Source organism: Dermacentor variabilis, chromosome 5, assembly GCF_050947875.1.
Source record: "Dermacentor variabilis isolate Ectoservices chromosome 5, ASM5094787v1, whole genome shotgun sequence".
Taxonomy (NCBI): domain Eukaryota; kingdom Metazoa; phylum Arthropoda; class Arachnida; order Ixodida; family Ixodidae; genus Dermacentor; species Dermacentor variabilis.
In genome coordinates, this window is record NC_134572.1 from 42,755,013 (window position 1) to 42,768,029 (window position 13,017).

General features: G+C 49.1%; 1 protein-coding gene across 1 annotated transcript; it reads right to left on the reverse strand.

Annotated features, from left to right (window-relative positions):
* Positions 1 to 947: 947 nt before the first annotated feature.
* LOC142581845 (endothelin-converting enzyme 1-like) lies at positions 948 to 10,712 on the reverse strand. Its single transcript, XM_075691291.1, has 3 exons — positions 10,362 to 10,712; positions 6,355 to 6,564; positions 948 to 2,031 (listed from the first exon to the last, which is right to left on the reverse strand). Exons 2-3 carry the CDS (start codon positions 6,442 to 6,444, stop codon positions 1,048 to 1,050), a joined length of 1,074 nt encoding a protein of 357 aa, XP_075547406.1. The 5' UTR covers positions 6,445 to 6,564; positions 10,362 to 10,712; the 3' UTR covers positions 948 to 1,047.
* Positions 10,713 to 13,017: the final 2,305 nt, after the last annotated feature.

A 13,017-nucleotide genomic window follows, 5' to 3' on the forward strand; every position in this document is an offset into this window, starting at 1 on the left:
CGAGACAAATGCTTGTATGTATTGAATCTCTTAAAAGATGAGGGGGGGAAATATGCGCTCACCGAGAGGGCATCGTCAGCACGAGACCACCGCCAGGCGCCTTACTGAGATGTAGAGAGCTTCGCGGCCGGAACAAAGTCTCCCCTCTCCGCCGGCCCAGGGTGGAAAACGCGCTTTCCGATCGCTCAAGGTTGCGCGGACATTGTATAGCTCTAGCGTCTAGGAAAAAGCTTAAACAGGTGCGGGGGCGGCACGCATAGCGTGGGAAGCTAGCCGCCGGAATAGCTATCTCAAGTACTGCTGCTGGCGAGGGCGAAATACCTTCGTGTAATTATAATAACCCTAATAGGACTTCTTTCAAAGAAAAAAAAAAGAGAAGAAAAAGAAAAGGGAAACGGCTCAGAAGGCTATACTACGAGAGCTATGACTGATACTTTTCTATATATATGTATTCATCTCATCTATGGGATCGCATGCGCGCGCTGTTGGTTTTAAAGCGCAACCGTGGTAGGGAAACGGAAGGCGATATAAGCATGCGTGTCCATGATACGCACACGACAAACTGCCTTACAATATTTAGAATTGATATATATATATATATATAATTGATATAAAATGAATAATTAAGCTTGCACATACTTTTTTCTGAATAAGTTCACGTTCTCTTTTCGATGCTCTACTTGCGCATAAATAAGCTTGTGAATACACTCATCTCAGTCCATTTGGTCTGAATACACAATCTCAACACGCACGTAGCCGTGATATGGAAGGCAGAAGTGCTTGGGAAGAATAAATAAATAAATAAATAAATAAATAAATAAATAAATAAATAAATAAATATTTTTGTATAACCTAAGGAAGCACACTGAAAGAACATTTAGCTTTGTTAGGCAGCTCAAAACACACAAGCGGAAAAAAAAAGAGCGAACAACCAAGGTTGCCTCGTACGATATACCGCTTAGTTTATTTCTTGCCAAACATCTCGTATTAGTTCTGCAGCCAAGACACTGTCCTAGTGCACCGTGATACGAGTGGCGGGTGCCACGGTCACCAGAACGTGCACTTTCTGGCCGGATTCATCGGCGACGATGGCTTGCATTTAAAGGCGTCCGCGAATGCCTTCATGTTCCTCAAAGGCGCGTTGCACCGTTCGCGAGACGCAGCAAACGCCCCATTAGCCACAGCTGGTCCACTAGTCTGCGTCGCGAACCTCCTTCCCGCCGCCGCCGCCATGCTACAGAACTTGAAGCAGGACACGGAGAAAAAGGCCTGCTTTTCGGTCATGTTAGTGAACGGCAAAGTACGGCGCTGCAGTCGCGCGGAAAACGTCTCGTAGGCGACATGTAGGCCTACGAGATCAGCGACGCCGCTGATTCCTGTCGTCCAATCTGCGTTGGCGACGCCGTCAGCGTCTGGAGTCGAGGACAAGGACTCGTTGATCTGCGAGTGCTGGACACACTCCAGGTGCGCCTTGTAGCGTTCCAGGACCGAAGTGCTATTCTTACTGGCGCTCACCAGTCCGTTATGGAGCTTGCGGAGCATGCTATGTGCTAGAACGTGTCCGAGGCCGCCGAAGTTGGTCGAAACCAGGCCGTCTCTGGAGAATAGCGGAAGCAGCAGGGCAGGAGCCGTCAGCAGTATCTTGTTTGACGTGGAGGCGGCGAGAGTGAGTGCGTTGGGCTTCAACAGGGCGCCGAGGTCGAGCCCACTTGCATTCCTCTGCGTTTCGTCGGCCAGGTGGCAAACCTTGAGCCACGTGTCGAGGAAGCTGTCGTCTTCGCGAGCGTAAGGATAAGCTTCGTAGAAGGCATCTAGTTGTTCCTTCGATCGAACCCCCGAAGCAAAGAACAGTGGTGTCGCTTGTAGCTCCTGGAACTCGGAGAGGACGGACTTGGGCACGGAGTTCCAAATGAAGGCTTCGTTGCTGAAGAGAGCGTTGTACGTGGCGCGCAGCGCTTTCGTCATCTTGAGAATCTCTTCCGTCGTGTTGGAAGCCAGCTTGTCGAGCAGATATGCGGCGACAGCAGGAACCTACAGGTAGAAAATGAAGGCAGATGTGTAGTATAATAACGGCACTTGATTACGTGTGTGCCTTTCAGTAAAGTTGAATAAGATACTTAATGATGTTGCTTAAGAACAAGCTACTGCAGTTTGTAGGCAAAACCTCGATAACCTTTCCAGTGGCGTAGCTAGGTCGTCTGGCACCTGGGGCCCATAGATATTCTGTCACCCCCCCTCCCCCCCCCCCCCCCCCCCGCCGTGTGTAGTCGAGGAAGGCGAGGATATCGACAATTTCCGGGTTTCAGCACCAGTACAGCCGCCTTGGATACCGCGCACATCCCCCGGGTCCCCCTCTCCTTCGCTTTCTTTCCCAGAGATGGCGAATGGAGCAGGTATATACACGCTGTTTTTTTCTGCGCCAAATAACACAGGGTGTTGCACTGATAACTTGTGATAATCGCATGTGTGCATCTTCTGTCAGACTGTAAGGCTTGGCAGCCAATACAAATGCGGCATCGTGGCAAATAAGGCCCACGCCACAAGTAACAAAAAATATCTTTATAATGCTTTAATTACCAATTTTAGCGGCAACATTGCATTTGCAAAACTGAAGGCCGACCTTCATATCATGCCCAACAACAACTTCACAAAAATCCTCGTAGGCACTATATGGCGTGCAGTATTTTGGCTGTGGCAGCCCTGAACGAAAACGAAAATTAAATTATTTGTCACTGACGCTGATCTCCCCACCACATTAGAAAAACAAAAAAAGGCCACCTGCCTCCCCGCTGCGCGGGCGCCAATGCTATGACAATTACGAGTTCTCTTCATTGGGATCAATAAAGCCTTGTTTTTATTTTTTGCTATACGGACAAACGTGATTATCCGAGCTGCGGTACCACCAAAAGATTGGGAACAGAATAGAGCACACTTCGCGTCGATTCTTGGCGTCACCATAAAAAAAAGAAAGAAAAGGCCGCGATGAAGCCCGTGCCAGCGAAAGCTTGCACTACTGTTGGTCTGTACTTCCAATGGAGAGCATTGAGGGATCAACGTCACTGGTCCACTATTTCATATTTCTTTCGCTGCTGCCATATACTGGGCGCCGCCCGCAGTGCCAAAGTACTGTAGGTTGTAGCACCCAAAACGATTTCGTTTAAGAAGTTTTTGTTGAGTTAATAATATGACTTTGAGTCCTCGATTCTCGAATTGAAGTGCTTCCTCTATAAGTAATAATTAAGGGATTATTAAGGATATGTTTATTACTTATCTGCCATATTTTTCACGCTACCGAGTTCCTAGTAATCATAAAAACACTTCATAGAATCTCGATCGGGAAGTATCCTTACAAAATTCACCTTTTTTTTATAAAATTCTGTGCAGCTGATACAGGCACTGTACTTGTGACATGAAGTCACGCAACAACAACAGTTGTAGGAAACTTTCGTGGGTAAGAAGGAAAGCGTGAAACATAACGGCAGGTTTCGCAGCGGCTTCTCGGAGCGAGCGGAGAGGGGAGGTAAAAGCGAGCCGAACATTGCGGCGTGCCCGCGACTACAGCCTGTCGAGTCATACGCCGCCAAAATCTTCGGCCGAACCGAGTCTGAAAACGATCCAGAGAATCCCATTCGCGACTTCTGACGGCCGCACTTATGCAACGTCGCTCTCAACGAACGCTTCGCCGTAAACGCGAGCGCCGGGCGCGCTGGTTGATCGCCCTCTTGCTGCTGTCTTTGTTCGTCTTAACTGCGCGTTCTGATCGGAAGAGGGACCGAAGAGCCCTAACGCCTTACAACGCCTCACTGTATATTTAGCGACTCCTGCTCCCAGCATGAACTCCCAGCATGAACGCACAGCACGAGCGCACCCCACATGAAACGTTCCGCTAAGGCGAGTAGTTTAGCGACCATTTCGCGAATTAAATTTTTTTAGCCCGCACATTCGTGCAACTATTTCGTGGGGTGTTGACAGAGCTGCAGCCGACAATTCTGCGGCGCAACGCATCGGGTGCAGGAGCTCGGGCTACTGGATACCGTAGCATTCTTTGCAATTTGCGCCCAGTCAAGCCGGCGGAAAGAGGGTGTCTTCAGGCGTGTGTGCCACCTCCCCCCCCCCCTCCGCCCACTGGCCCCTTGCACCCGGCACCCCCCCCCCCCCCTGTTGCTACGCCACTGAACCTTTCATTATACTTTTTTTTGGCTTTGATTGATTAAAGCCTAGCCACTGTGTTAAGTGGAGCTCTTCAACAAATTAAAGGAGAGCATAACTACCACTTCAGCGTTCCAGGAAGGGCTGACGTTGCATTCGAGCGTGAGCTTGCATCGTCTGCCGGGGGCGGCGCTGGTGCAAGGCAACATTGCGTCTATTGCTTCTAGTGCGTATACCCTTTCCATGGGTACAGGGCGCCGTTTGTTGCGCGTCTCGCTTTTAACGCGACAGCCCCGTCTTGCCAAAAGTCCGATGTCTGGCGCCGACCGTCTTGTGAGCGAAAAATCGTTCCGAGCCACGCATAGCGAACAACGCAGACCCTCCGCGTGTTGGAGAGTCGTTACTGAACTAACTGAACTTCTCGAAGTAAAATGCGTAAAAAAATCGTAAAGTACGACTTACCCACAACCTACAGACATGATAGGGTCGGTTTGTAATTTGAATATACGAGAAAACAATTGTGTTGTGCGGAAACTCAAACACAAACGCCTGTTTTCAGCGTTTCTACCATTCATAGAGCGGTGCATGCGCCCCGCTCGGTTCCTTGCAGCACCATCCATATGGTGCTCGTCTCCGCGTATCCGCGGCCTATATGTATACGTAAGAGGACTCGCTTCTACCAGAAAGCTCGCCTTTGTGCATAGCGTTAGCCGCTAATGTTTCCAGGCAAACGTTGCGGTTACATAAGCTGCAGTTGCCGGGAAGCGTGAGAAGCAGTCAGGGATCTTTGTGTGCTATTGCGTTCCACTCTTAAAGGCGGAGCTTAAGCGTCCTCCAATTTTTTTACCAACTTGCATAGCTCCCGATTAGCAGTGACGAAATGCACAAAGCCCCAACAACGTCAGCAATCGCCAGGCAGTCGAGCGAAATCTTATCGCAATCAATGGCCTCTTAGCCCGCCTGTCTTTTATGCCAGACATAAGCTACCTTTAGTACTTGAACATTAACAAATACAGTCAAATAAGGTGGTGAGAAAGGTTGGTAGGTAATGAAGGAAGTGAGGTAGGTAGTGAGTCAATGAAAAAAATTAAATTCCTTATGAATACACTACAAATATATCTGCACAAATACACTGGCCGCAGCTTCCCCGAGTGTAAATACATTGGTTGAGTTGAAACTGCCTCCCGGGTTGCCAGAATGTGCGTGGCCATGAGCGCTACCGCAAATTTGACTTACAAATTTAGAGCATCGTACACATGCATATGCTTTCTAACGCGATAGCGTTAAGGGTCCTATGTCGCCGAAAAACCGGCGTCGGACATCGCTTCGGCAAAGAAAATTTCGAACCAAATTCCGAACTACTCATACCCAACGACTCTTTTACCGCCAAAGTTGCTGATACCTTGTCTTTCATTCTTTACAATGTTATTCCTCGGAATTTTGAGAACGGCAGCCCAAAAACAAATGTAATAAAAGAAACTAAACACCGACAGCGCATATCCTTTATGTTAGTTCTTCTCAAACTGAAATATTAAAAGGGCGAAACAATAACACGAGATCGAGCTACGCGAGAGACCGCGTTTCTACCAGATTGCTCGCCTTCGTGCATAGCGTTCGCCGCCAGTGTTTCCCGGCAAACATTATGGTTACATAAGCTGAAGTTGCTGGGAAGCATTAAACGCAGCCAGTGGTCGTTGAATGCTATCGCGTTGCACTCTTAAAGACGAAGCTCAAGCGTCCTCCAATTTTTTTTGCCCATTTGTCTGCCTCGCTATCCACATTTATTTATGCTTTTTCCCTTCCTAGCAACGAATATGTACTAGGTAGATGATTATACTTATGAATGTTCTTTGTTCCTATGCTATATTAATCATCTGGTAGGCCACAGGTGAATATTGGCGTCACAAATCTACTCCATCCTCTTCAATAAGCAAATAACAAAGTCAATATATTAGAGATCGCGCTTTGTATGTTCAGTGCATGAGGGATCGCTATTTGTAAGTGCATTTCATTGTTCCCTTTGTACGCATGTGCTTTCCATGGTTAGGAATAAAAGTGAACTGATTGTTCCAATTTTCATTGATGTGAAGTGGTGTTCGCACTTTGTGGACTTGAGGCGTGGTTAGGTTAGGCTAGCACAGCAGAGCGTAACTTTCACAATCCGCGGTCTCTGACCACGTAAGTGCGAGGTTCTAAAAATCTGACCCCGAGGCTGCGCTGGATGAGTCTCCAGCAGCGGGTGAAGCGTGTGCCTCCCTCTGCGGGCACAGTGGCCGGGGAAACGAGGGGCGCCATGGTGCGCACCGCGTCCCACGACACCAGCAGGTGGAGCGTCTCGGAGGTCAGCGACGACCGCAGGCTCGACAGGAGCACCCTCACGGCGCCATTGCCGTAGTAGCGGACATCCTTCTCTTCCTGGCGAGAGGGAGGGGCAGCTTGTCATTAAAGAGAGAGAAAAAGGAGATAACAAGGGGGAAAGAGAGGTCGTATTTAGTTTAATAGGGAGTTTTAGAATAGGGGCCCCAATAGTTTGGGGCCCCAAAGAGCTTTGCGGGTGTTAGCGTTGAGGCACGTAGGAGTGAAGAGTTTTAGAATAGGGTTTTACGTTTGCGGATAGCGTCTTGCGCTGACAGCGCCACTACGGCGTCAAAGAAACGCTATTAGAAATAATTAAATAAAATATACCATATTATGATAGGAATAATAATCTTGACTTGCGTGTATTCGCGTTTAATTACAATTTAGAGGTTATTCTGTAAGCAGCAAACAATTAGTTGCACTTAATTTTGAGCAAACCAACTTTACTGGCCTTCACCAGCCAAGCTTAGCCGTGTTAGGCCTACGAACCATAAAATTCACGATCGAATTCAAAATCAACGGCGTCTAATGAGCCAATCTTCATAACACACGCTAGTTGAGAGAAAGCGATAACCGCAGTCACTTCTCCTAGCTTGCGAACCTCACGCGTTACCGCGAATCGAACCCAGTTTTGTGCTAGGTTAGAGCCGTCGCTTCGATGGGTGCCGCCATGTTTGCCGACGCAAAGCTTTTGGGACCGCTATTTGGGGTCCCGCTAAATCGGTGAAATAGCGTTCCCAACGCAAAACCCAAACGGAGTTTGCGTCTTGCGCATGCGCAGTGGCTTCGACGCTATTTCTTTGCGGCCCCAAAACGTTTGGGGCCCCTATTCTAAAACTCTCTAATGTCTAACGTGACTCGCGGTTTATGAGACGTCGCGTGGGAGCACCGGGTTAATTTCGCTTGAATAGCAGCCTGTGCTTGTTGGTTTTCCATTCTAATGTTAACAGCGCAAAACGTAGACGGGACACGAGACGATTGTGGTGCGCCTGTGGTGTCGTCTTCTCGTCTTGTGTCCAGTCTACGTTTCGCGCTGTTAACACCCGGTAATTTGACGCTCGAAATATTATTGAGCGCCAAATGAAGACGAAGACAGATGTGGGAGTACGTACACAATAAACGGAAGAACGTTTGTCTTGCCTGCCCTCTCTTCGCCTTCATTTCGAGCTCATTCATATTTTGAATAGATATGTATGAAGCGATTAGTCCTGCATGGAGAACTCTTAATTTAGTACGTTATGGGTTGGGAAAATTGCGTAGTGTTATGAGGAACGCCAGTGTGTTATGCGAAAGGCACCAGATTAATTTGACCACCTGTGTTTTCTTTTTTCTTAGCGTGCACCTAAATCTAATCACAAGAACATTTTATAATATCGCCCCCATCTAAAGGCAGCCTTCGCAAGGGCTAATCAAACCGCGACCTCGAGATTAGCAAGAGAACGCTATAGCGGCTGAGACGGTAGTGGAGCCCCGGTTTAATTTTGGCCACCTTTTTCTTTCTTCTTCTTTTTTCTTTTTGCCGTCTGCTATAAGAACGGTACATGAGCGTTTTATTTTCTTTCTTTTCCTATTTTTTTCATATATTCGTTTTTAGTGGAGTGCGGCTGTGCCACGGTCGGGAGTCACACGCACGAACTCCTGTTGAGCATGTAGAACGTCACTTCGCCACAGCGGTTGGATAAAAAAGTGCTTTTGGAGAAAGCGCAGGGAGAAGCGAGAATATTTGTACCCTGGTTGCTCGAGTATATGTTACAGAAGTAGAGTGTATAAGTTTGGCCCCGCCCCTGCGTTAGCCGTACTGTGGTACGGTCATTCTCTGCCGTGCATCTGCTCGGTTTAGTCGGCTGGACAGGTTTACTCCAGCGCCACGTGCTTACCCGTACGTTACTATAAGGCACGACTGAAGCTTCCTGTTACCAGCGAACACGTGCGACATTGAAGGCCATAATTCTGTGCAACCAAAGCTGGGGTCGGCCAACTGACCATATTCGCCCGACGATCATGACGTAGATGATGAAGTCGAGAGTCTGACGAAAGCTCGTCTGGTCGGGAGCAGTTGGACAGAAAAGGAATCTAACGCGTAACAAGGTGAAGAATTTACTAAAAGCACGTTGCAATGTACGCGGCCCAATGAACATCATTGTGAACGCGGCCATGTAAAGCCAGCAGACAATGAAGGCAAGGAAAGCATAGGGGAAATTAGCTGTGGTGCAAACTGAAATGTTGAAAATAGTAAAAAAAAAAAGGAAAATGACAATGGACCAAAAGATAACTTGCTGCCGGTGGGATCCAAACCCACAAGAAGGCCATCGCGTAAGGGCAAAACGTTGAATCTTGAATAATTCTTCATTTTGGTGTGGGCGTCAGTTCTGTTTTATTGCGATAGCAATTATATGGACACTCCAGGCACATTTGTGCCGTCGCCGTCACCATTGCCGTGATGTTCCGTATGAGTGAAAGCTTGTGAGGGTGAGCCGGCGAACGCGGTTCAATCTCGCGTGCGCGAGCGACGAACTCTGGCCGGAAGCGTGCCCTCTCCTGTGGCGCGCGAGGCGGGGGATCAGGTGAGGGAGGAGGGGCGTTTTTCTCCGGCGGCTGCTAGGGCAACACCTCCTAAACAAGAAGGCTTGAGTGCTCGGGGAGGGACGTCGCGGACAAGAGGCCCTCTAGACAAGTTGTCTAGAGGGTGTTGGCTAGGGTGCCTCGATATCCTCCTCGCTCGCCGCTCCCTACAATGTGAAGACAACCGCGGGGTCTACTACGGCGTTGGTCGCGGGAATCGTGGACGCCGTAGTAGACGCTTTTGGCGGACGCCGTAGGGACGCGTTGCTGGCGCTCGTGTGTCTTAAAAGCGATCTGCAACGTGGCCAAAGTGCGCGCCCGCGCGGGCGTCATCTTCAAAGCGATCTGCGATGCTTGCAGAGTGCGCGTAGTGTCAGTAGCTTCGTATGCGCTTTGCTTTCGACGTTTCGTTCGCGTTGACGCGACAGATGCACGGATGTCAATTGGCTCGCGGCTGCTGCCGCGATTCCTAACTCCAGCGTTCTCACAGTTTCCGCTGTCATCGAGCGAGATGTGTTCATGTTTCCCTGTGCGCACGTGACACCGTGCTGGTTAATTTATTTAAAACACGTTGACGGGCTAGATGGTTTGAATCCATGATATAATGTGTAAGCACGACTGAACAAGGACGTAGAAAGGAGCAGACACACAATGACATTTCTCTCTCTGTGTCTGTTTCTTTCTCCGTCTTCGATGAGTCACGCTTACGCATTCTATCATTGTTAATTTAGTTAGTATGCGAACTTTTGCAAGTTTATACGGCCGGTAAAACTACTATCCTTATTTCGTACAGCTATCTACTAATTTGCTATCGCAATCGGTGCTTTTCCTTTCGAGTGGAACTGCGAATGTTTCTTCATGACGTTGTGCCGATTCACGCCGCGCTCAAGGATTTCGCGGACAAACTGATAGCGGAGCAATTCTTTTGAGTTCAGCCACGTTACGCTTGTCTGCTGACATGAATAAATGATCCGGCCCACCATGCGGATCCAGCTTTAGAGAATCGAAGGGGGTGCAATTACTTTGGGAGCTCTCCATTATCGCGTCTCACATGTCTCACAATAGAGGCTACCCCACATCTGTTTCTACCCCTGCTGTAATCTTAACATCGGCTACCACGGCTGTTAAGATACCAATAGCGTCACGACTCAGCTAGGGAAGTTATCTTTGGCTTCACGTGCGTGGCGTGCGTGCAGCCTGCAATTAGTTGCGGGAAACGGCGGTAGACGTGCATGTTGCGGTATCTTTAATCACTCTTGCAGCAAAATCCTGTAGTAAGCCAGCGTTCTTACCAGAATCAGTTCGAGCGCCGCTGTCTTCTGTTTGATCGCGGCATCCGCTAGGCGGCGCACGACGTTTTCGATGTCACTTATTCGCTGGACGACTTGGTCCGCATTCTCCACACTGCCGTAGACGTCCAGCAACACGCGGTAGCTGAAGGAGACGTTCTTGGGCCTCCAGGCCAACCACAACACGTAGCGCTCGTTGACCGATGCTCTGAAGGTAACACATCAGGCCTGTTAAAGCCTATAAGCGCGTTATAATTAGACTCTCCACACTTAGACTACGAAATGATTGCACATTTTGATGTCTTGTGCCACGACAATAGTCGTCATCTCTCGGGCGTGCCTTTCCTTTCTTTAACGCTGCGCACCCGGTGAATTCAGATGACGAACGACGTACGGCGTACGCAACCTTATACGTTCCCTCGTGCGAAGGGGAGAGAGTCGCTTTGAAGCGCTTGCCACGCGCGTGCATGTCGCATATCGACATTTTGCTTACAGCAGTTAGAGCGGGCCAGTTTCCTCCACTGTTCTCTCGTGGAAGCTACCAGTTTCAGACGCAATGTGACACCATGCATCGCCTTCGGAATCGGGCTACACCGGTGGCTGGAAGGACGCGCTCGGCGTTGCGCGCTGTGCTGCTGTACACGTCAAAGGCGAGACGCACGTTTGCGACCAAGTTCACGCACAGACGCGCGTGTCGCTGTGACGTCCGCGCTGGACGGCGAGCTACAGCCGCGCAGAACAATGACACAAACTGGAAGATGTAAGAAAAGCAAGCGCAGCACGGTACGAAACAGTATGTGCTTCGATTGCTGTGACAATAATCATTGATGGTTTCTGCAGAAATGTGTGGTATCATTCATTCAATAATTTCTGCAAAACATTTTTTGATTGAATCTTGTTGGGAATTGTAGTGAACGGACGGGACGGACACGCTCAGCCGCATTCCCTAGTCATAACAGGTCGTCGCAGTTAAAAAAAAGAAGATTCTGAAGTAAGGAAACATGGTGGTACACGGTTGAATTAAGGGGCCTTTCAATAAATTCGTTAACATAGTTGTAGTTGTTAATAGCATAGGTGGCGTTGCGTTCTGTTGTTTACCTCAGCAACAAACCGCGAGGCTGAGACTTCACGGCGAGTAAGTGTGCAGTGAGGACAGACTGCACGTCGTACAGGTACGAGAGCCGCAGCATGGTCATCAAGCCGCGGGTCGCTGTGACTTTCCCGGAGAATCCGAGCCCCTGGCTGTCGACGAAGGCCTTCAGTGGTGCAGTGGAGTCGTTGACGGGAGGCCGGAGGCAGGAAGCGAACAGAGCCCGAATCTTGTGCAGGATGGAATGATCCGCGGGTGGGGGCGGGGTTGTCACAGAATCAACTGCGACCACACAGATCACACATGTTGCAAAAGCTTGTGGCAGTAGCGTGAATCGGACTGAAGCGTGTCGAGAAGGTTGGTATAAAGTTACCTGTCGGACTTCTTTGAACTCGAGCCGGTCGGGCGGAGTTAGCGCCAGTTAGTTAATGTCGGGTGGTTCGGCCCGCTTTTTCAGGGGTATACAGATTGATTCAGCCTAAGACTTTTCGCAAGGCGCCTCTTATAAACGTCATCGTGCTGTCTTGGGGGTTCGCAGCTTCCAAATCGCACGCTTGAAGCTATGTTTTTATGTACTGTTTGGCTTGGACACAAGCGTATTTCACGAGCGCAAGAACTCAGCTCGTGGAAAACGAGTTCTTGTTAGCGCTGTCACATCGGTATGTGTAGGCAAGCCCTACAGGTGACTCGACCAGCTGATGTTAGGTTCATGTAAACAAACCTGTAGGGAAGTGTGTGTATGGAGGGGGGGGGGGAGGGTGTTGCTTTAGCTTATCCTGACGTCACGGCGCATCATTTAGAGGCATCAGGTGCGCATGCGTCTATAATTCGGCCTGCGCGAGCGGCCTTCACTGCAGCGCATTTCACCGTGTTAGAACAAGTGAAGCATATTTCATTACTCAGTCGTCAATATTTCTGGCACATAAGAACAATTGTCATTGCGATGGAAATACTCTGCATATTAATGGTATATTTTGCTGTGCGTGAAGCTATGTAGGTTACCTTTAACCTTATCACGCGCATTATTACCTACGGTTTTTAACTGCTTCTTTATGAAGACTAGCTCTGTTTGGTAAAACGACCATTACGATTCCACGCGCATGTGTCTGGCTGCTGGATATGTATCTCAAACTGTTTAATACATCTAAATTTAGCAATAGGTTCAAGGCGCAAAATGGAAAATGCCAGAATATTATACATCCTCTTTATATATAGGCTAACGGCTCCAACCATACGGCAAGCGGCTTCTACTCCTCCAAAAGCAGGCCATATCAAGTGTTTCCTGCTCAGTATACGTACAGGTCAGGTCAACGCCTGTGACGACCTTGTCTTTGACGAGCCTCCACAGTTCGGCCTCCATGTCGCTGAAGACGGTGCCGGTAGAATGCATACCGGTGAACCGTCCGCACACGAATGCGTGGAAGTCGTCGCAGGGGTCCGACTCCGGCTGCAGACTGGAGATGAGTGCACCCGCTAGTCGGTCGCATGCCGTGCTGGCACACAGAGTGCGGCGGGATCCTGTAGCCTCTGCGAGCTTGCGGTGTCTGAATAGGAGCACGACAATGACAA

Excerpts from the sequence above, each read along its gene's own strand:
- LOC142581845 (XM_075691291.1), bottom strand. The coding sequence starts at position 6,444 with ATGGCGCCCCTCGTTTCCCCGGCCACTGTGCCCGCAGAGGGAGGCACA. Across the intron at positions 2,032-6,354 it reads TCATCCAGCGCAGCCTCGGG|GTTCCTGCTGTCGCCGCATA; the intron begins GTCAGATTTTTA and ends TTCTACCTGTAG.